Source organism: Diceros bicornis, chromosome 2 (assembly GCF_020826845.1).
Source record: "Diceros bicornis minor isolate mBicDic1 chromosome 2, mDicBic1.mat.cur, whole genome shotgun sequence".
Classification (NCBI taxonomy): domain Eukaryota; kingdom Metazoa; phylum Chordata; class Mammalia; order Perissodactyla; family Rhinocerotidae; genus Diceros; species Diceros bicornis.
In genome coordinates, this window is record NC_080741.1 from 42,966,665 (window position 1) to 42,987,753 (window position 21,089).

Sequence of the window (21,089 nt, forward strand, 5' to 3'; positions counted from 1 at the left end):
GGCAGATATTTCTCACACACACACACACAAAAAAATCAAGGAAGAATTCAGTTCAAGAAATCAAGGAAGAGTTCCTACCAGTCAGCTAACCTTGCCATCAAGCTTCCAGCCAGAATCTGGCCTGTCTGTTACCTGAAGACAATGAAGCCCAAAGCACCTAGAACACCCACTTGGCACACACTTAAATATTCAATACCTATTATTCATTTTACAGAGACTAATTGAGGACAAATTCTGATAGGTTAAGGACTTCATCTAGACCAGGGATTGGCAAACTATGGCCCAGGGGGTCAACTCCAGCCCACTTCCTATTTTTATAAATAAAGTTTATTGGAACACAACCACACCCATTCGTTTTTGTATTGTCTATGGCTGCCTTTGCACTAAAATGGCAGAATTGAACGGTTGTGGTTGAGACTGTCTGGCTATCAAAGTCTAACATATTTACTATCAGTCCCTTTACAAGAAAAGTTTGTGGATCTCTGATATAGATTATTCTATTTAGCCCTTGAGGTTGGCATTTGTCATCCATATTTTATCAAAGAGGAAGCTGAGGTTTAGAGAAAGCAAATCACTTGCCTGGGGTCACAGGAAGTATTGAAAACATCATCAAACTGTCTTTTGACAACATCATATGGTCTCCTATCACAGTCATTTCCCTGCCTCATGGGACCCTTGTAAAGAATCAATGAAAAGATACAGTAGGTCAAAGAATCCCAAGGAAGTATCAAGCCAGCCAAGATGTCATGAGTACTTTCCCTGGAGCTAAAGGCCATCCTCCATGTTTCTGTCACTTTACTTTTTCAGAAGTTGACCCTGTCCACTGTGCAGGAGCACCAACCTTGCCCTGGGATCCCAACCAACCCTGCACCCCTCCCCGCAATCCTCCCAACATCTCTGCCACCCTTTCTCCCAGCAGACAGCCCCAACCCTTCTGAGGAAAACTCATTTTACAAGTGAATAAGGAATATCAGTGGTTCAACACTGCCATCACAAAGGGCGAACTTGTCTCACTCTTCCTGAGTTTTGTTAGCTCACTTTGAGGAAAATCCCTCATTCCCAGGCTCAAATGAGCACAGAGGTGAGAACAAACCACACTCACTCTCCTGAGGCAAAGGCTGCCCCAGGCTATGAAGTCCAGTCTTGTCAGGTGAATTCATCTCAGGCTGCAGCACTGAGCTGCCAGAGGGCATGTTTCTTCACAGAAGAGCTGTCCTAGGCTAGAGTTCTCTCATGGTTGGGGCTGTATTACAGACCGTAGGGTCTACTTAGCACAGGGCTTGGCACAAAAAATGTGAACAAAAAATGAAAGCTATGATCATTAAGTGTACATGAGAGTTTGCTAAACAAATGAATCAAGGAATAATGGTCTTACTACAAATCTCTCAGCACCAGGGTAGTTAACCACATACACAATCTGATAATTTACGAAGTATTTTTCACATCTCCTATCTCAGTTCACCCTTCCAACAACGTTTAGGGGAATACAGAGAGCTTTTAAACAGATGAAAGGAGATAAAAAGCTTAAGTGACTCAACTAACATCACACAGCCAGAGAGGGACAGAGGGGAGATGTGAACCCAGGGCTGCTTCAACAGCCTGTGTTTCTTCCAGCAAACCACACCGCTTCTCTGCCAGAGAACCAGAGGCAACAGCTGAATTTATCTGCCCACTCCTCACCATGGATATGTCTTTATTTTTTCTCTCTCTTCCCTTCTCTCTAAAGATCCCCTTTTCCCTTTCTTTCCCTTGCCTCAGGTCCCATAAAAGGATTCCTTGACTGTGCTAATGATTCTATACTACATATTGTCCCTTTTTAAAAAAAGTATGCTTGGGTTCTACCCAAGGTTTCTTTGAAAGTTTTAAGTTCTAATAACAGCAGGGAAAGAAAACTTAAAATGCCACTTGCATTTAAGGGCTCCATACACAACTCTTCTTTACAAAACCACAGGGATTAGATTTTAAATGTATTGAGCACCCCTGCCTGCCTCTTATGCTACTGTCTCCCAACCTCACTGCACTAAAGGTTCACAAGATCCACTTTCCCCAGTACAAGTACAAGCTCCATTTATGCTGGAAAGCCTTTTTAAAACAATTATATAAAATAGATACCAAAATCTAAAAATATGTTTAGCAGACTCACTTGCCCTGAGGCAAGTTCCAAGTACCAGTATATACACTCAGCAATTCAGGAAGCTTTCCAGCCACTGTCAGTGTGTGTATGGGTCGAAGTCATCCAAGACCTGATGCATATCAGATGTCCTGAGGAATACACGTCAGGGACAGCCCAAGCAAGTCCTTGCTCCCTTCCAAAGTGCCTCTGTCAGATTCTGACTCTCTCCACCCTCCAGGTGGGACACGGATAGGCATAGTGGCCAGGATAGTGGCCACAACGGAGAGGGCTGTATTAATGCTGGGGCAGGAGATGAGGTTCAAGTGTTGCAGAGCAGCAAGGATATGATTTGGCTGCTCTTGCCTGGGAACGTCCATCCACTCAGCCATCTATGTCTGCAGCTCTGCTCTACACTTGTCCAGGTAGAGAATATCTCCCTTAAATGCCTCACATAGTGCCCCCTCAAACTCATCATTCTCCAGCAAATGCAGGTTGTTTGGGACAAGACACTGAGTAATGAATCACAGCAAGCACTTTAACAGCTGTTCCTGCACTTCAAAAATGACATGGTTCAGAAGACGAATGAACAAGGCCTTCTGTGGCTCTCTTGGAGGTCTGTGGCTATGAAGACACTTTGAGGAACTTGTTGACCACACAACATGGGCAAGGTAGGAGGAGATTCTTCTATTTCAATGCTTCACTTCATTGTACAAGGACACAAAGCCTGGGTCCCACTGTCCTTCATTTTCAGGAACCTCTGGATGACAAAGTTGACTTCATTAGACAAGTGAATGAGGTCAGTCGGCCTGCTGCATGTCCTGAGGCAAGGACTTAGTATATGAAGGACGTACTCAACACACACCTTCATTACCATGAAGTCAAAGTTGGTGATGGAATAAAAAAGGTCTTCCAGCATCCCTGTGGCTGCTGATTTGCTGAAAAACTTTGAGGATGATTGTACACTTGGCCTTGAAAAGGCTCAGACACTGAAAGTCTGCTCCACCTGGCATTTTCTCTGATACTTCTCTCTTCCTCCTCATCTTCCTCCCAGTATTCACCCCACTCATTCAGGAAAGCCTGAAGCAACTCCAACTGAGCTGTGAAGTGCTCTGAGAATGCCTTTGGCAGTACTGTGACTTTGCCCACAGGGTCTAGAAGTTTTGTGATTGGTTCCACTGCCCAGGACCAAATAATAGTTGGGTCCAGCTCCCCCATCTTAGAGGCCAAGAACAAGGCCTTGGGAAAGATGTCACAAATCTTTGCCAGTTGACCATTCATGGGATTACCCTCTGGTAAGTGAAACCCCACAGAAGTTCCTTTGGTAAACCCCAGACTGATATTCTCTACAGGAAGACTCCTATCAGGAGATTCTAGTCATGTCGATAGCCTCTACAAAATCAACGAGATCTTTACAAAGCTCCATCTTACCTTCTTCACTGCAGTGAACATAGCACACAGAGAGGGAGAAATTTTCTTTGGAAGAGATACCAGTGCTCCCCTCATGATCACACTAAAGAATCTGGCTGCTTTCAGTTGCTCCTGGAGCTTGTTCTGGGTTTGGAGGCCTATTAGCTTGATCAGTTCATTCCACATTTGTTCAGCTGTTTCCAGAGTACTGAGTGGTACATAGCTAACATTCTCCTTCAACACTGAGTCCAATTCTGTAATATAATGTGAGAATGCATATATGGTCTTGGTGTTAGTGAGCCTTCCATACAGTGGAATATTCTGTCTTATACAGACAATAAGGAGTTTAATGATCTAATTTAGGGCATGACAACTTCTTTCTGCCAACAGCTTCTTATGTTCAAAGGCAACAATAGCCTTCATCTTTGCTGTGGCCTTTCAATGTTCCTTAGATCTGCTATGTTTCCCAAGTATTTTCTTGACACTGGACCAATCTTTCAAAGGCATAGAAACCAGCACTACCTCCTTGGTTGTTAAACACAAAAGATAGATCACAAAACTCCCATTCTGGCATTTAGAGTATTGTCCAATACTTGACCTACCGAAGGAGCTGGGTGCTGTATTCCAAGAGTGTTGACCATTCCAGAGTCCATCAGCCACTTTGGCAACTAGAAATTAGAAGTGAGCAACCACTGGATTGCTAAGATGACTTTCATCTGCATCTCATTTAGCTTCCTGTGACTTAATAGGCCAATGTCCTTCTCATTATGGACATCTTTCTCATCTCAGGATATGTTGTCACCTGTGGTTTGTGAGTTTACCTCCTGCTTTGTAACAGAAAAGATCTAAAACTTTCCCATTGATATAACTCTCAGAATACCTTCCTGCTATACCATCAGCCTTCCTGTTAAGTTAAAATTAGCTCTAAGAAAGTAAAATCTACATGGCAATTCATCAGGCAGGAAAAACACACAAACAAAAATAGCTGTAAAGTTAACAGGAAATAATATTTCTGCCAACGTCATGCAACATTTGTAAAGTGTCATAATAACCCTATTCTTTGAGTTACTACTGCTTTCTTACCGAGAAACTTTGTTCTCTAAAATCAAACTCTCAGAAACTTTGGTGTTTCCGTTTTTTTTTTTTTTTTTTTTGGTGAGGAAGATTGTCCCTGAGCTAACATCTGTTGCCAGTCTTCCTCTTTTTGCTTGAGCAAGATTGTCACTGAGCTAACATCTGTGCCAATCCTCCTCTCTTTCGTATGTAGGACGCCACCATAGCACAGCTTGATGAGCGGTGTGTGGGTTTGCCCCGCTGGATCCGAACCCATGAACCCTGGGCCCCCGAAGGTGAGCACGTGAACTTACCACTACAACACCGGGCAGTCAGGGTGTTTGAGATTTTATCAGTAAAAATGAAACATCCCATTCTTGCCTGGAAGATCTAAGTCACTTTAACACAGAAAAGCAGTTTCAATTTACAACCCAGGTGCAAAGCTTCAGAAAAACGGTTTCTGGACAACATTTTCAAAGAAACAGGACCATGGGTCCATTTTGCTGTCTATGCCTTATGTTGACCCCTTTCCACAGTCCTGCTTTGCTTTGAGCCTTTCTAAACAGTGTTTCATTTAGGTTCCATCTAAACAATGGAATTGTTTAGATTCCACTCTGCAATCCTGTAACTCTATCTTCTCCTTTGTTTAGTTAAACTTCCCATGGGTTTCTGGTGTGCAGTCTCCCTTACAGCAATGAATCAATACACCTAATTTTGTTGCACTACAGGTTTACTCCTGGTGATCTTAGGTTGACTGGGCTTGGACACTGTCTTGCTCAGCTTCAGGTCTCCAAAGATGCAAATTTTTAAAACAGGTGTAACACCCACTTTTTCACTTCTAAGGATACATGCACCTATCCACCATGCCAGGTAGGCATGCATAGGACTTCCATGCCAGTTTGGTCATAACTGGGATCGGTTCACATCTCTGAAAGGTTACAGGAACAAGAAAGGAAGTCAGATTTTGGGTAGCTTTTGGTTCACTTCTTGAACAGGCTTAGTTTTCTTTCTCTTCGGGGCCCCAGACATTTTGTCTGATAAACTGATGCCTCCATCCCCCGTGACTGACAAAAAAAAGAGACACATCTACTCAGCTGAAGCTGACAGGAATACTGGGGTCCAGCTGGTTACATGTGGACAGCAGTACAAGCGGACTGCACACCACGCTGACACTCGCAGGGACTCCGCAAACACTGCGGGGAAGCGGGCATGCTGCTGCCGTTCCCTGAGACCTCCGGCAAGGACCCGGGACCTGTGCGACCCCTCTCTTGCCTCTTGCCTCACGGCAAGAACCCGAAGCGGGGCGCACGTCCTGCGCCTCACATCCGTCTCTTGCCACACGCAAGAGCAGTGAGGCGCGGTTCACGGGAACACAGCTTCCAAGGCGGCTCGCACGAAGGACCAGCGGAATCTCCTAAACGTGAGCGCCTCTAGCCGCCACGTCTGTTGCAGGTGCGGACTGCAGCTCGCCCTTCCTCTAGGTGATTGGACGAACAGGGAGGGCGTACGGCAGGGACGTGGCTCCGCAGGGAGACGCCGAATGCACGCCATCTTGGATCCTGGCATCGTCCAGAAGTTGCCCTTCCTCCCGGTGATTGGACGAGCCAGTTGGTTGTCCCGGAGGCGTAGCCCGCCCACCAGAGCTCTGCGTGTGCTTGGTCTGGTCGTCTGGTTTCTGAAGCCTGTAGTTGATAATGATTCTGTGTTCATTCCTGCACTCCTGCGACCTCACGACGTAGACAGGTTTACTTAGGGCTTGGAAGAAATCTGACAACTGTCTGGGGGTGCTTGGGAGGGGATCTTGAAATGCTTCTTCAAGGACGCGCTGTCGTTCTCCAGGGAGAAAAAGTTGGGAGCACACTGTAGGGAGTGGGCCCAGCTGCAGGAAAAGCCACGAGACTTGTAGCTATAGCGGGATTAGGGGTGAGGGACGCAGAATGCCCAGAGAAAAAAATCTAAGAAGGTGTTGGGGTAAGATTGTGGAGGGCCTTGAATGCCAGGCTAGGGAATTTGGACTTTATCCTATAGAATAGGGGATAAAAATGAACACTGGGAGGATTTTAAACAGAGGTAACATAATCAGATAAATAACTTTAGAAAAATAATTCTGTTACCGAGTGGAGAATCTGAAAATGTTTCCCAAAGTATGTTCAGTAAACCACTTGGGGAGCTTGTTTTTAAATGCAGAGTCTGGCCGCTCTCCAGACCTGCATATCACATTCTCTGCTTGTAGAGCTAAGAAACTCCATTAAAATTTTTTTTAAGTTAACATATATTTGGGGAAAAGAAATGCACAAATCATAAGGCTAGAGCTCTGAATTTTCACAAGCTGAACACACTCATGTAGCAAATATCCAGATGAAGAAACAACACCAACAATGTAGAAGCCCCTTTCCCTCCAGTCACTGCTGCCTGTGCCAAGGGTAACCATGATCATTACTTCTCACAACCATAGATTAGTTGGTTGTCCCGGTTGCCTGTTTTGAAATTTATATAAATGATATCACAGCATATACTCGTTGTGTCTGACTTATTTCACTGTCGTATAAGTTCATCCACGTTGTTCTGTGTAGTTGCTGTTGTCTCCATTGCTGCAGACTTCTTCAGTTTATCCATTCTCTTGTTTATGGGCCTTTGGGTAGTTTCCAGTTTGGGGCTACTACCACAAAAGTGTTGTTATGAATGTCTTTATGTCTTTTGCTTTGTAAGTTATAAAGCAAGATCTCAAGGCCTGAAGACTAATTCATTCATATCCACTTACTGAGCCCCTTATCAGGCATTGTGCTAAGAAAAGAAGATGGCCAAGGTCCTGCCCTCATGGAACTTATTCCATCTGGCACAAAACCACAACCAAAGTGAACAGAAAAATAAGACAAACAATTGCAATTATGATAATAGCTCTGAGGGAAACAAAAAGCTGAGCTAGAAAAGGGGGAAGGGGACTGACCTATTTCTTTTATGTGGTAGTCAGGCTAAGTCTCTCAGAAGAGCTTTCTAGAGAAAAATACAAGAGATGAGTTGGCACTGCCAGGAGATGAGTACAAATAGAGGGAAGAGCATTCCTGAAGGGGAGACACCAGGTAAAAAAGTCACAGAGCAGGAGAGAGCTTGCCCTGTTCAAGACCGTGTGGCTGAAGCACAATGAAGGGGACGGGGGATAGCATAAAGTGTGTTTGGTCATAGGAGCATAGGATGCAGGGCCTTGTAGTCCTGAGTAAGGAGTTTAGATTTTATTCTAAATACTGTAAAAAGCCATTGAAGTGTTTTAAACAGGAAAATGATGGCATCTGCTTAATTTTTTTAAAAGATCCCTATGACTGATGAGCAGAGAATAAAGGGAGCAATGGAGAAAGCATGTCACTTAGGAGGCTACCAGAACAGCCCTGGGAAGATATGCTGGCATAGAGCTTAAAGGAAAAGACTGAAACACATCTGGGAATTGTCAGCACAATGATCACCACGGATGCAAGGTCATAGAGATATCCTGCGTGTGTTCTGATGTGGTGCATCAAGGGGACCGCATTTCTACAAAAAAAATGTATAATCTGAATCTAATCATGAGGAAAACTACAATAAACCCATATTGAGAGACACTCTACAAAACAACTAGCCTGTATTTTAAAATGTCAGCATTATGAAAGACAAGGAAAGGCTTAGGAACTACTACAAATTTTAAAAAATTGGACATTAAATGCAAGTGGGAATCCTCCGTTAGATCATGGACCAGGGAAACTTTTTTTTTCATTTGCTCTGAAGGACATAAGTGGGACAACTGATAATATTTGAATAAGGACTGCAAATTAAATAAGGGACTATATCGGTATTGATTTCCTGATTTTGATCTTTGTCAAAGATTATGTAAGATAATGTTCTTGTTTTCAGGAAATACATTTATCTGTGTAGAGATAAAGAAACATCATGTCTGCAATTTCCTCTCAAAGGATTCGGAAAAAAATGATAGAACGATAAAGCAAACATAAAATGTTAACATTTGGGCTATCTAAAGGAAGAGTTTATAGGAATTATTCGTACTAGTTTTACAACTTTTCTATGAGTCTGAATTACTTTAAAATGAAAGGTTAACAAAACTACTGGGGTCACTTAGGGAGAGGAAAAAATCTAATACTAAGCTATGGATAACAACATTTAGACAAAAAACAGCGAGTACTGACGGAGCAGTGGAAGGAAAGATGGAAGAATGTTAAAAAAGGAAGTCAAATGGAATGCTGACAGAATTACAAGTCATAGCTTCTGTTCTTTTCTTCACCCTAAAGTCCTAAGAGATGACCTCCCTGCGCCTCGACCGCAGCATCACTGCAGCCACTCTCTCGGCTCCCGTCCGCGAAGAAGCAAGCATGGTCTGGCCGGCTCCGCCGTGTTTTCCCAGTGCGCATGCGTGCGCATACGCACGCACGCTCCAATCCCAACCAATCGATGCGCACGTCGGCGTCTCGTTCACCACAGGGGCGGGGCGACCTTCTACACATGCGCACGGTGGGGCGGGCCTTCTTTCTTCTCGCCGAACGCCGCCAACATGGTGAGTGTCGCTGTTTCGGGCTCCGGGTCTGGAGGCCATGCAGCTCCGCCTCTGCCTGGGTAGGGTAGCGGAGGCGCGGAACGGCGCCTAGCGAGTCTTAGTTAGCGCGTGGTGAGGAGCCCCGGGCGGGCGGCGCATGGAGTTTGGGAACTTCCCGGACGCGCGGCAGACGAGCGCGTGGAGGGCCCGGCCGGACCGGCGCGCCTTGGGCCACGCGTGCGCGCCGTCGCCGCCGGATCCGGGCGGCTGGGGCGGGCGGTGACCTGGCCGGGCAGTCGAGGCCGAGCCGGGCTGGGGCTGGTGAGCGAGGGCGTGCAGGCCCCATAGGCCTGGAGGCAGGAGAGAACTCCAGCTTTTGCCGCTGCCGGCTCTGCGAATTTTGTCCATCCGGGTCGCGCCATGACACTTGGGCGTGTTCCGTTCGGCGTTCTTTTCCGTGGTACTTAGCCACGTTGCCTTTAAGCTGCAAAGCTTATAAACTAGCGAGTATTTTTAACCAGTCTTGCTATTCTTCTCCGCCCCCCATTTTAGGTGTTCAGGCGCTTCGTGGAGGTTGGCCGGGTGGCCTATGTCTCCTTTGGCCCTCATGCCGGGAAGCTGGTCGCGATTGTAGATGTTATTGATCAGAACAGGGTACGTGTAAGGAAAAATGTCACAAGTTTGCTTTCATGGCGGTGAATGGTATGCAGTATAGATGATAATAGTACTTATTCCAATGGTCTTGTAAGGTAGGAGTACTATGGGTGTTAGCTTTATTTCACCATTGAGGAAGCAGGCAGTGCTTTATTTCACCATTGAGGAAGCAGGCAGTGCAAAGTAGTGGTTTCCAACACAGACTTTAGTTGGCCTACACTACTGGGTTTGAGTATTACCACTGCCACTTAAACTAGCCAGAGCTTTCCACCAATTGAGACGTTGGTGAGGTTTAAATGAGTTACTATATGTAAAGGGAGTTTAGAACAATGCCATGCACACAGAAAGCCTTTGCTTGCTATTGTCGGTATTTGAAAACCACGAACTAGAGGATTGACTAAAGGCTGTGGAGGAACATGAAGTTGGTTGTTGGAAATGTAAAGATTAAAGACTTAAAATTGTCAAGTAGATTGTATGTAGTTGCTTCAATACGGTGTATTAAGGGTAATAGTTTGATCTTTTTAAAAAGCATTTAAATAGGGATTTGATGATTCTGAAAGGACACGTATATAGAATATCTATTCATTTTGATTGCTGTTATATTTTGCCCAGAGATCCTTGGTCTTATGTATTCTAGGCTTTGGTTGATGGACCTTGCACTCAGGTAAGGAGACAAGCTATGCCTTTCAAATGCATGCAGCTCACTGACTTCATCCTCAAGTTCCCACACAGGTAACTTATCTACCAACCATCATCCCTCCCCTAGCTTTGTTTATACTGGTAAAAGTTTGCTTAGGTTAATTCAAAAAATGTTTTTGCTATTTTGTTTTTCACTTGAGAATATAGTAAGCAATTCTGAAGAGCAAAAGCAATTTAAAAGAGGGATTTACAGTGTAGATGTAGACAGGCATTATTTACTTTTTTAAATGTCTTGTGATCTGGTAGTTCTCTTGCTTTCCCTTTATCCAGATTTCCTATCCTCTTTTTTGTACCCCTTCCTTTCAGGATTTATACAGCGAAGACCTTCCTAAAGAATTCTGTTTTCCAGGAACATATTTTAGACACTTGCTTCAAAAAAAGATAGTGATTCTTTTCTAAAACTAGCTGTCATTAGTTCAGCTTTTAGTATGTGTCACTTATTAAGTATATAACATACATCATCTCATTATGGCAGCCACTAAGCAGGTTCTATTCCCAGCTACTTATAAGGAATTGAGGCAATCAGTATTGAGTGTTCTTGGCATGTTGTGGATTATGGAAGATAAAACACTATTGTCTGTTGCTATACAGTTACCTCAGCTATAGTGGTAGTTGGTTGCAGTGGAACATGTGCTGTAACACGTACTGTTAGTTTATTTTTAAAGCATACTGGGTTTTGCTACTTGAAATATTTGAAAGAAATTCAAAATGATTATAAGTGGATTTTATGATGATTGACCACAAATTTTTAAACATTATACTGAAGAAAACATTAGGCCTCAGGATTAACTTCACCTTGTTCTTTATGAAAAGAAATTACTTTCTACACCTCCACTACCCGGGAGTGGTATTAAGTCAAAGACATAGTGTGCCAGGTGCTGTGTTCAATGGAGACAGCTAGAGCTGGAAAGTATAAAAAAGGGAAGGGTACTTTGGGCATCATTTTGCTTATACTTTTTAACTTGACGGGGTATAAATTGTGCTTTTTAGAGAATGCAAACCTGTCCTTCGATCGGTGTGGCTTCAAAGCTAATTTCTTAATCTGTGGTCTTGCCTCTTTTCTAGTGCCCGCCAGAAGTATGTTCGAAAAGCCTGGGAGAAGGCAGATATCAATACAAAATGGGCAGCTACAAGATGGGCCAAGAAGATTGAAGCCAGAGAAAGGGTAATGACTTAGAGTCATTTGAATTCTGACGTTTTTTTTTGGAGGGTTGGTATGAGAGGGGTAATATCTTTTGTTTTTGTTTTTTCACAGAAAGCCAAGATGACAGATTTTGATCGTTATAAAGTCATGAAGGCAAAGAAAATGGTAAATTTTTAAAATTATTACAGGATTGTTGTATTCTGACCCTAAACTTGATTGGTAATTCTGCTTATTCAAGCTTGGTAGACCAGGGTTGACTTCATAGAAGTCTTAGATCTAAGGGTTGTCTTGTATATGTGTATATACTATACTTATAGGATTGACAAAATAGTTTTTTGTATGCATATATGATAAATATTTCTATTGAAATTTTTCAGAGGAACAGAATAATCAAGCTTGAAGTTAGGAAGCTTCAAAAGGCAGCTCTCCTGAAAGCTTCTCCCAAAAAGGCGCCTGCTGCTAAGGGTGCAGCTGGAACAGCTGCAAAGGTTCCAGCAAAAAAGACGACCACTGCGGGCAAGAAGGCTCCAGCCCAGAAGGTTCCTGCCCAGAAAGCTGCAGGCCAGAAGGCAGCACCTCCAAAAGCTCAGAAGGGTCAGAAAGCTCCAGCCCAGAAAGCACCTGCTCCAAAGGCATCTGGCAAGAAAGCATAAGGGGCTGTTAGAAAAATAATAAAGGTTCTTTTTGACATGCTGGCAAATCTAATCTATGGATTAAAGTCTTGCTAGGGCTGGGATTGTGAAACAGATTGATAGTAGGATGGTTAATGTCATCTTTAGAGAATCAGTTCCTTAGTCCCACTCTCCCCAGACTTGGATAGCTATATAAAGTCATCACACAAAGTCGTAACTGGTTAATGTTTTCATGGGAAGTAGTGATAATTAGAACACTAGGTGATTTGTTTTTTTCCTTGTACAAATACATTTCCCATGAATATGTAAAATCCCAGCAGCTTTTGATGCTTGGAAGTTTAGTAAGTTTTCTTATAAAAATACACTGTAGGAAAACAAGACAAGTAAACAAAATACATTATGGTCTGTTAGAGTTTCTGGTTACCTATCACGTCTAACCAAAAGCTGGCTTCTGAGCCTCACTGGAATAATGGGGCAAAACTCATTTTTGCTTGGGGGTATTAATAGGCACATGGTAAAGTGTAATAGCTTCTGTGACAGAGGGATTACTGTTAATTTTGGGTTACCTGTCCTATCCTGAAGGGTAGGAGTTGTCTAGAGAAATTGGGATCTTCAACTACAACTTGAAAGAAAGATGGTGTGAGAGGAAGGGTAGCATGAATGTCAGGAATGTAGAGGACTGGTTAGAGAGACCACAGAACAAGGAAGCGGGGTAGTTAGATCCGTGGGTTACTGCAGGAAGCCATTGAGTATTTTTTTTTTTTTTTTTTTTTTTTTTTTGGTGAGGAGATCAGCCCTGTGCTAACATCCGCCAATCCTCTTTTTTTGCTGAGGAAGACGGCCCTGGGCTAACATCTGTGCCCATCTTCCTCCACTTTATATGGGACGCCGCCACAGCATAGCCTGCCAAGCAGTGCGTCGGTGCGCGCCCGGGATCCGAACCAGCGAACCCCGGGCCGTCGCAGCGGAGCGCGCGCACCCAACCGCCCGCGCCACCGGGCCGGCCCCAACCATTGAGTATTTTTAAGTGGAGAGATACCTCAGGTGTAGATCATTGTGCTGTTGGACTAAATTTTAAGAGATCAAGACTGGGAAGGTCAGAAATGGTGGTATGAAGCTTGGCAGTACTCACATTGACCAGGGTCCAAACCGACCAAGTAGTAGTGGTGATGCCAGAACTTAGGCCTTGATGATGGTTTGGGCTGGAAGGAAAGTAAGGAAACCAAATGTGGTAAGGGTTTCTGGCTTGTATTTCTGGCTCTGGCTGTAGGAGAAAAGGGGAAATGATTTTAAGACATGATACAGACTGTCTGGACAAATATGCGAGGGTGTAGACAACTTGTATTCATATCCTGGCTCTGCCACTTAAAAAACTGTTGTGATTTAGGCATGTCCCTTACCCTGAAAGCCCACTTTTCCTCTTCTACATAGGTATGCTTCATGGAGTAGGGAAATCACAATGGTACAGCCCAGTGATTGGCTCATGGTAATACCTGTGATAGTTATGACACAAGGAGAAGTCTCAAGGACAGATTAAGGGTTCGTGGTAGGTAATGGTCATTCTAAGATTGCCCAGGGTTAAAGTGGACAAAAATCGATTAGAGAAAGATTGCAGAGGAGTGGGAAACGAGGAGGGAGACAAGCCACAGAAGAATTTTGGTTGAGATTGTCAAAGTGAGGGGAAGAGGACAGTAAGTTAAGGAGAACTGTTATATGGAGTTTGAAGGTTGTGATTTTGTGAAGTTGGAGTGACTTGAGCAAGTCTGAATGCTTCTGGAAAAGCAGCTAATTGGAGGACAGGGGCTGGTTCTTGAGAAAACAAGACAGAATGGAGCCTCGAGAAGAGGAGGGATTGATGAGCTTTACAGGAGCGATGTCCTTTGCCTGAAAAGGAAGAAAAAGTGAGTTTAGATGCTAAGTGTGTAGGTTTGCTCTCAGGAAATTGAGAATGTCTCACTGTGATCGCTGAATTTTCCTGGAGTTAGAAGGCAAGGTCACACTGAGAAAGGGAGGAGTGAGGAAATGTAGATTTGCAGAGAATGTTGGTTCAAAATCGCTTGTTGAGGAAAGTGGAGAGCGCTTCTGTCAGATTGCCATTGACTTGGAAGGCCCTTTAGCTCCAGTCCATGAGGTTGTGCTCAGAAGAGAATTTAAGGGTGAGAGGATGAGAAAGCTTCAGGGTGGAAGCAGCATTCAAGCTGCACCTAGAAAATAGTGCAATATGAAACAGCGAGAATTGGGAATTCCAATCTAAGGGACCTGCAAGACAGTGACTGAGGTATAAGGCCCCTGAGAAGCAGTAGGAAGGAGAATAGGATGGGGCCAGACAATAAAGATTTTGAGCTAGGGAGTAATCTTCGAGAAAATCAATCTGGCAGCATAGACTGGATTGGGTTGGGGGTGCAAGAGGAGATCAGGAGATTATTAAAATATGCAGGCACATAATAGTCCACTCTGATTATAGAGAACTGCACACTTGTCCAGTTACTCTCATTAGGGAGATGGCGTAGGGGAAGAAGACTGACTGTAGAGGCAGCCCCAGGTTTACATCCTGTCATTCAGCCTGAGTGCATTCTTGTACTTCACATAAACCTCATCTTAAAAAACGGGCTGTGATACCTGCCTTATACAAAATTGTGGCAAGGATGAAATGACAAAGTGAGGACAAGGTCCGTTATGCCCAATACATAACAGGTCCTTTCACACATTAGTACTCAGTAATCTGAGTTGAATTGTGTTGAGCTAAATTGGCCCTATAGGCAAAATTAGGAAGTTGGATAGTTTGGTTTTCAGGGAGCATCTAGAACTGTTGTGACCAGATTCATATCTTAGATCACTTGACTGCAGTGTAGAAAGGATTGGAGGGGGCCAGAAGAGACCAGGAGAACAGTTAGGAGGCTGCAGCAGTAATCCAGGTGAGAAGAGATTTGGAGGAAGGAATCAGCGATGACTCCCAGGTGAATGACAGTTGGCTGCATGGAGAGTGGTGTTCCAACGGAGATGGGGAACCCTAGAGGAGGAACAGGATGGTGAGGGGAGGATGATGAGATTAGTCTGGAACATTTTGCCTTTTAGGCACTTGTGGGATAGCCAAGTAGAAATAAACAGTAGGCAGGTTGACACACAGGTCTCTAGCTCCAAGCTATCTGAACAGTGCGTCGCCGATAGCAAGGACTATTGCCATGACTATTATATCTGGACTGGAGAAAGAGATATGGGAGTGTGTTATAGGACAGTGGCGATGATACACAGGAATAATAATAATGTCAGCAACGACCGAGCTAGCACTTATTTTGAATTATTTATGGTACAGAACCAGAAGTTGTAATAAGTGCTTTGCATGAATTGACTGACTCAGTTAATCCACTGAATTTATGAGTATGAAACTATTACCATTCTCAATTGGGAAACGGAGGCACAGAGTTTAAGTAACTTGTGCAAGGCCACAGTACTGTGAATAAATGGTGGAGCCAGGCTTTGAACCCAGTCAGACCCCAAATTTCATGATCTTAGGTCACAGTCCAGAAAATAAGCCATTAAACGCAAGACGGGCTATAAATTAATTAGCAGGTCAGGTTACTGCTAGTAAGCGTTAAAGCCAGAATTCAAAGCATCACAAGAAGTATAAAGTGAATCTCCGTCCTTGAAGAACTGATCGTCCACGTGGGGTGATGAGCCATGGAAGAAATGCTGGGAAGAGCCGGCGCCGGAGCAGTGGTGGGGGGTCTAGCTTGGGGGGAACCATGGAGAAGGGCCAGCCTCCCGGCTTCCTAGAGAGGCGCTAGGAGCGTCGGCCGCTCGGGCTTCCGCCTAGCTACGTTTGGCAGGGCTGCGGGCGCCCCGGGTGAGCTGCCGGGGATTCGGCGACCCCGCTCCCCGGGGGTGGCCTAGTCCTCCCTGTCCTGAAGCTCTGGCGTCGGGGTCTCGTAGACGCCTCCCGAGAGGCCCGCGCGGCTGCCCCGAGCCGGGGCCCACCCCGCTGCCGGCAGAGGCACGATCGTCCTTCCTGTCCCGGAGAGCTGGCCTGACATCCTCTGGCTCCCGGTACTCAGGGTACGGGCCGGTGACGTTTGGGGTCGTCTGCTTCCCGGGGTGGAATGTTCAGATCCCGGTCAGGTCTCCGGTCAGCATCGCCCACTAGGACGCTGAGCATCTTACCCTTTCCCCCGGGGCCAGATCATTTTGCCCTGCGACCTGTGGTCGGTCCAGGGGCCCCGTTACCCTACTTTCTCTCCTGAAGCTCGTTTTGTGTCTTTGCCATGATCACTGGAAGCATTCAGTGCCAACTACTTAGTTATGCATTTATAGTGAGCCAGGGATTTTCTTAAAAGCTGCGAATCCACTGCAGTTCTTGACTCTTGCTTCACAGATATTCTTTCTAGGAATTTACAGCTTCACCAGGCAGATCTGTAGAATGTACAGAGAGAGCAGTTGCAGCACTGGAGAAGGTGCATTGAGAGCATCCAGTGTCCTAAGCATATGTGTTTCCAATGAGAGTGGCAAGGAGACCGAGGGAGGAAGAGGTGGCAAGTGTGGGAAACAAGACAGGGTCAGTCTCATTGTGGTTCTCTCTCCTCTTAGTTCTGCAGGTTCTTGCTTTTCCCAACAGAGGGGGCAGTGCATGAAGCCAGGGGTCATCAGCCATGCTCCAGACAGTGCGGTCCCAGGTGAGCTGAGCTGTTTTCCAGCTTTCCATATTCAGAACAGATACAGAAGATCCTGGCAGGACCAGTCCGGTGCTTAACTTTGCCTCCATTCATAGAGTACGGCAGAGGAGTATGTTAGGGGAGTTGATGAGGGAGAGTAGGTAAACTTGGGAGCATCAGGTTGGTTGGGAAAGAGGGAAGCACCAGCCAAAAAAGTCTCCAGAAATTGAGAATCGACAGCCATGCAAACTGAACGTATGGTCCACAGATGAGCAGCTTCAGCCTCACCAGGGGGCTTGTTAGAAAGGCAGAATCTCAGGTCCCTCACCCCAGATCTCGCGAATCAGAATTTACATTTGTACAATATCTGGGGAATTAATGGGCAGGTTAAAATTTGGGGAGTCCTCAAATATTATGAGTCTGCATCACAATACATAGAGGAAGGCCACCTCCTGAGATTAAACAGGCACATCCACAGGAGGAGTTTGCCCTGCAGACCGTGAGGTTAGGATACAGTGGAACCAAAACTGGGAGCATTTGGAGGGTGTGGATTGATAAGGGAGGCGGATTCTTGGAGGAATGCTGAGTTTGGAGCTGAAGCCAGTGCCTCTAGCCCAGTGCAAAGACTGCAGCTTAACCTCTGTGAGAGCCTGTATCTTTTGTTGGCACAAATTCATGCAGCCTTGGGAGCAGATGTCCCTCCAGAGTTTTCTTGGCAGTAGAGGGTGATCTCACTGATTTTTTCTCCAGTGTCCTAGGGCATGTAATGAGAAAGCTGAGTGTTATCATGCAATGGATGTATCATGTAATGAGAAAGCTCTACCCCAGAGACTTAAGAGCAATGTGTATGTGGCTCATTTTTGTGGTCATTGGACCATCTACTTCTGTTTTAGCACTTAAGCCCAAATTAGTTCTAAGTTAGGAAATGTTTAAGTATCTGTGAGGGCAGTCTGTTTTCTTCAGGTGCTTTACCTGGAGTATAGTAGTCACTCAGGATTACATTCCAGTAAGAAAACCCCAAGTGACAAGTGGCTTAAACAAGATAGAGTCTTCTTTCTCCTGCACAAGAAGTCTGGGAGAGAGTCCCAGGCTAGTGTGGCAGCTCCACTATTATCACATACCCGGGCTCTTTCTGTCTTCTGCTTCACCACCCTAGCACTGGCTGTCATGCTCAAGGCCACTTCATGGTCCAAGGTGGCTGGGCAATCTCCAGCTATCGTGGGCATTGCAGCTAAAAGAGGAGATGCCAAAAAACGCAAACTTCTCAGCTGAGTTTGCTCTCTTTTAGACAACTTCCCAGGAGTCCTGACAAAAATTAGGGTTCCATCACTAAGAAACAAAGGGAGGGGGGAAATATATATATATATATCTTTTCAATAAGAATTGAATGTCTGTATATATATTTAGGCAACTATCAGTCTTTGCTGCAATCTTTATGAGAAACATTTGTTATTTGGAATCTTCTAGGAAGTTCTCCCAGTCTCATCTGTAGTTGTAATAAGTGCTGAGATTTATACAACACCATGTGCCAGGTGCTGTTTTAGTGCTTACTCATTCCATCCTTACAAGAGCCCTGTGAGATAGGTACTCCTATTATCCCAGTTTTCCAGATGAAGAAACTGAGGCACAAAAAAGTTAAGTGTTTCATTCAAGGTCATACAGCTAATGGTTATCAGGGATGGGATTTGAACCTAGGAAGTCTGGCTCTAGAGCTGGGTTTGTCAGCCTCGGCACTATTGACATTTTGGGCCAGATCATTCTTTGTCGTGGAGGACTGTTCTGTACATTGTAGGATGTGTTAAGCAACATCCTTGGCCTCTAGGTGCCAGTAGGACTACACCACCCCATGGTTGTGACAACTAAAAACATCTCCAGACATTGCCACATATCCCCTGGGGGGCAAAATTGCACCCCATTGAGAACCACAGCTCTAAAGTCTGTGCCATTTGCCATTATGCTGTGCTGTCTCTGTTACCTACTTCCCATATAGGGAAATCAACAGCCCTGCTTAATAATGGAGGAGGAAGTGCTAGGAAAGGATAGCAGCAGAGTGATCAGAGTTGGAATAGGATGTTGGGAAGCTGAATGTTGCAGAAAACAAGGAACAAAGAATGCATTGATCATTAGAGAGATGTCTCAGAGGTGTGGAGGGTTAGAAGCCAGAATGTGAGGAAAGCAAGTCAGTCAGGTCCATGTTCCCAGCTGTAGACTCTGAAGGAAGTAGAGACAGAATATTAACATTTGGGGTCAGTGAAGTATCTTTTCAATAAGAATTGAATGTCTGTTCAATCAGGTAGCCACTGGCTACATGTGCCTATTTAAATTAAAATTAATTAAAATTAGAAATTCAGTTCCTCAGTCACACTAGCCACATTTGAACTTCTTGGTCAAGGTGTTATCTGTTCTTCACTGTATAGTTACTATTTTCCCCTTGCAACTAATAAGAAATCTGTGGGGAATCATTTCAGATCATGCAAATATCCTGCTCCTCATCAAAATTTCCTCCTAGATTTACCATCCACTGATGATTCTTGTCATGATCAATCTTTAAATGATGGCTGCAGTCCTCTAGTACTTCTGTCATTGTTTCTTCCATCCATAAGAGACAAAACACAAAGAGAAGGTTGTTGACATGACAGACTGGGATAGGGTACAGTGTGAATCAGGGAGAAATGTTATAATGGGACTAATTTATATAAGTGGTCAGTTCATTTTGAAATTTTTGCTTCCTTATAAACCTTGTCATACATATTCAGAGAAAGAAGACTCCTGTTTTATCTGTTTGAAAGTGCTTAATATCACTGATTCCCATCATCTAAAAATGGGAATAATAATTCGTGTTTCACAGATGTGTTCTAATGATTGAGTGAATTGATGTAAAAGTAACTGACATAGGACAAGGCACAAAGGCCTAAACAACCTATGATGGTTTCCTTCTCCCTTGAGAAGGTGGAAGTGACCCCAGCGGGAGGCAGAAAGAGACCCCAGTGTCAGCAGGTCAGACAGAGCTTAGGTGATCAGGGGTCAGGTCCATGCTCAAGGATGGAGACTGCCATCTTATCCCTGGAGTCAGGTGTGTTAGGAAAGGAGGAGGTGACACTTCACATTGCCTTTAAGGGACAACCAGCTTTCTGATAAGGCAAGATGTCAGAATGAGGGAGACCTATCCAGAGTGAAAGGAGCTCTAAGCGCATGGAATCACCCCTCTGTCTATAGTAAAAGATGTGGAGGGGGATGACCAGAGAGAAGCTGAGTGGAGGGTGCTGATGGGGACTTCAGGATGGATGGAGGCAGGTGAAAGACAGATACCTGCTGTGGTCAGTCTAGAGAACTTGCCAGAAAGATAGACCCAGCTCGTGGAAGCAGATGCAGGGTGATGTGATCACAGGCAGACAACAGTAGGTACTGCACTGTGTGCTGGGATGACAGCATTGGCCCCCAGAGGTGTGCACACTGAAAATGGGAATGCTGCAGTGCTGGTGGCTCTCCTTGCCAGTAAACCTTCCATGGGGCTCAGAGCCATGGAATCCACTAGATTCATCCTTTTCCTGGAGTTCAGACGCCTCCCTCTGCCCTCACGCAGGGCTTGAGCAGCACCCTGTTGTTTCAGGAGTCAGTGACCTTTGAGGACGTGGCTGTATACTTCACCCAGAACCAATGGGCGAGCTTGGACCCTGTGCAGAGGGCCCTGTACAGGGAGGTGATGCTGGAGAATTATGCAAATGTAACTTCCTTGGGTAAGTCCTCCTTCCTCTCGGACACTCAGTTTCTGCCCTTGGGGGCTCCTGACTTCCTCCTTAGTGGATCTGGAATCTCTAGTACCACCAGGATTGATGCTCCATGAGCTGAGCTCCCTAATCCCCAGTTGCAGAAGTAGCTGATGGAGAAAGATCTGGGTTCACTTTGATTTTAAACAAGACTTCTCTCTTCCCTGTTTCCTGGTAGAGACTCTCCTGAGGGGGCTTTGCTCTGGGCACAGAGAGCTGGGAAGGTTTCCGGTGGCCCAACTTCATTCCGCCACTCTTCCAGTTCTCCGGAGGAGACGTTGGCCCCATCTCCTCTGTGTGAGTGTCTCCTAGGACCCCCATGTACACACCTCCAACGATGGTGGGAGCTTTCTGTCCTCTCAGAGTTGGAATAAGCTTCCTCCTGAGAAAAACAATTTTAGCCTTCTTCAGATCCCCAGATTCTCTCTGCAGTGACCTCCCTTAGTTTCCTGAAACGT

At 45.0% G+C, this 21,089-nt stretch overlaps 2 protein-coding genes across 3 annotated transcripts in view; both read left to right on the top strand.

The window, feature by feature from the left end:
- The window catches only part of RPL14 (ribosomal protein L14), a 169,161-nt gene extending 156,882 nt beyond the window's left edge, over positions 1-12,279 (top strand). The window contains exons 1-7 of one of the 2 annotated variants that reach the window (XM_058555523.1): positions 8,022-8,043; positions 8,848-9,110; positions 9,642-9,743; positions 10,381-10,475; positions 11,508-11,607; positions 11,698-11,751; positions 11,964-12,279. In XM_058555523.1, coding sequence (XP_058411506.1) covers positions 8,037-8,043; positions 8,848-9,110; positions 9,642-9,743; positions 10,381-10,475; positions 11,508-11,607; positions 11,698-11,751; positions 11,964-12,239 — 897 coding nt within the window. In that variant the 5' untranslated portion in view covers positions 8,022-8,036 and the 3' untranslated portion in view covers positions 12,240-12,279. Of the gene's footprint in view, positions 1-8,021; positions 8,044-8,847; positions 9,111-9,640; positions 9,744-10,380; positions 10,476-11,507; positions 11,608-11,697; positions 11,752-11,963 lie in introns of those variants that run through there. The other variant, XM_058555530.1, reaches the window with a different exon arrangement.
- A 1,594-nt stretch (positions 12,280-13,873) lies between these two features.
- The window catches only part of ZNF619 (zinc finger protein 619), a 28,955-nt gene continuing 21,739 nt past the window's right edge, over positions 13,874-21,089 (top strand). The window contains exons 1-3 of the mRNA XM_058555549.1: positions 13,874-16,271; positions 16,800-16,885; positions 20,475-20,601. Coding sequence (XP_058411532.1) covers positions 16,862-16,885; positions 20,475-20,601 — 151 coding nt within the window. The 5' untranslated portion in view covers positions 13,874-16,271; positions 16,800-16,861. The remainder of the gene's footprint in view (positions 16,272-16,799; positions 16,886-20,474; positions 20,602-21,089) is intronic.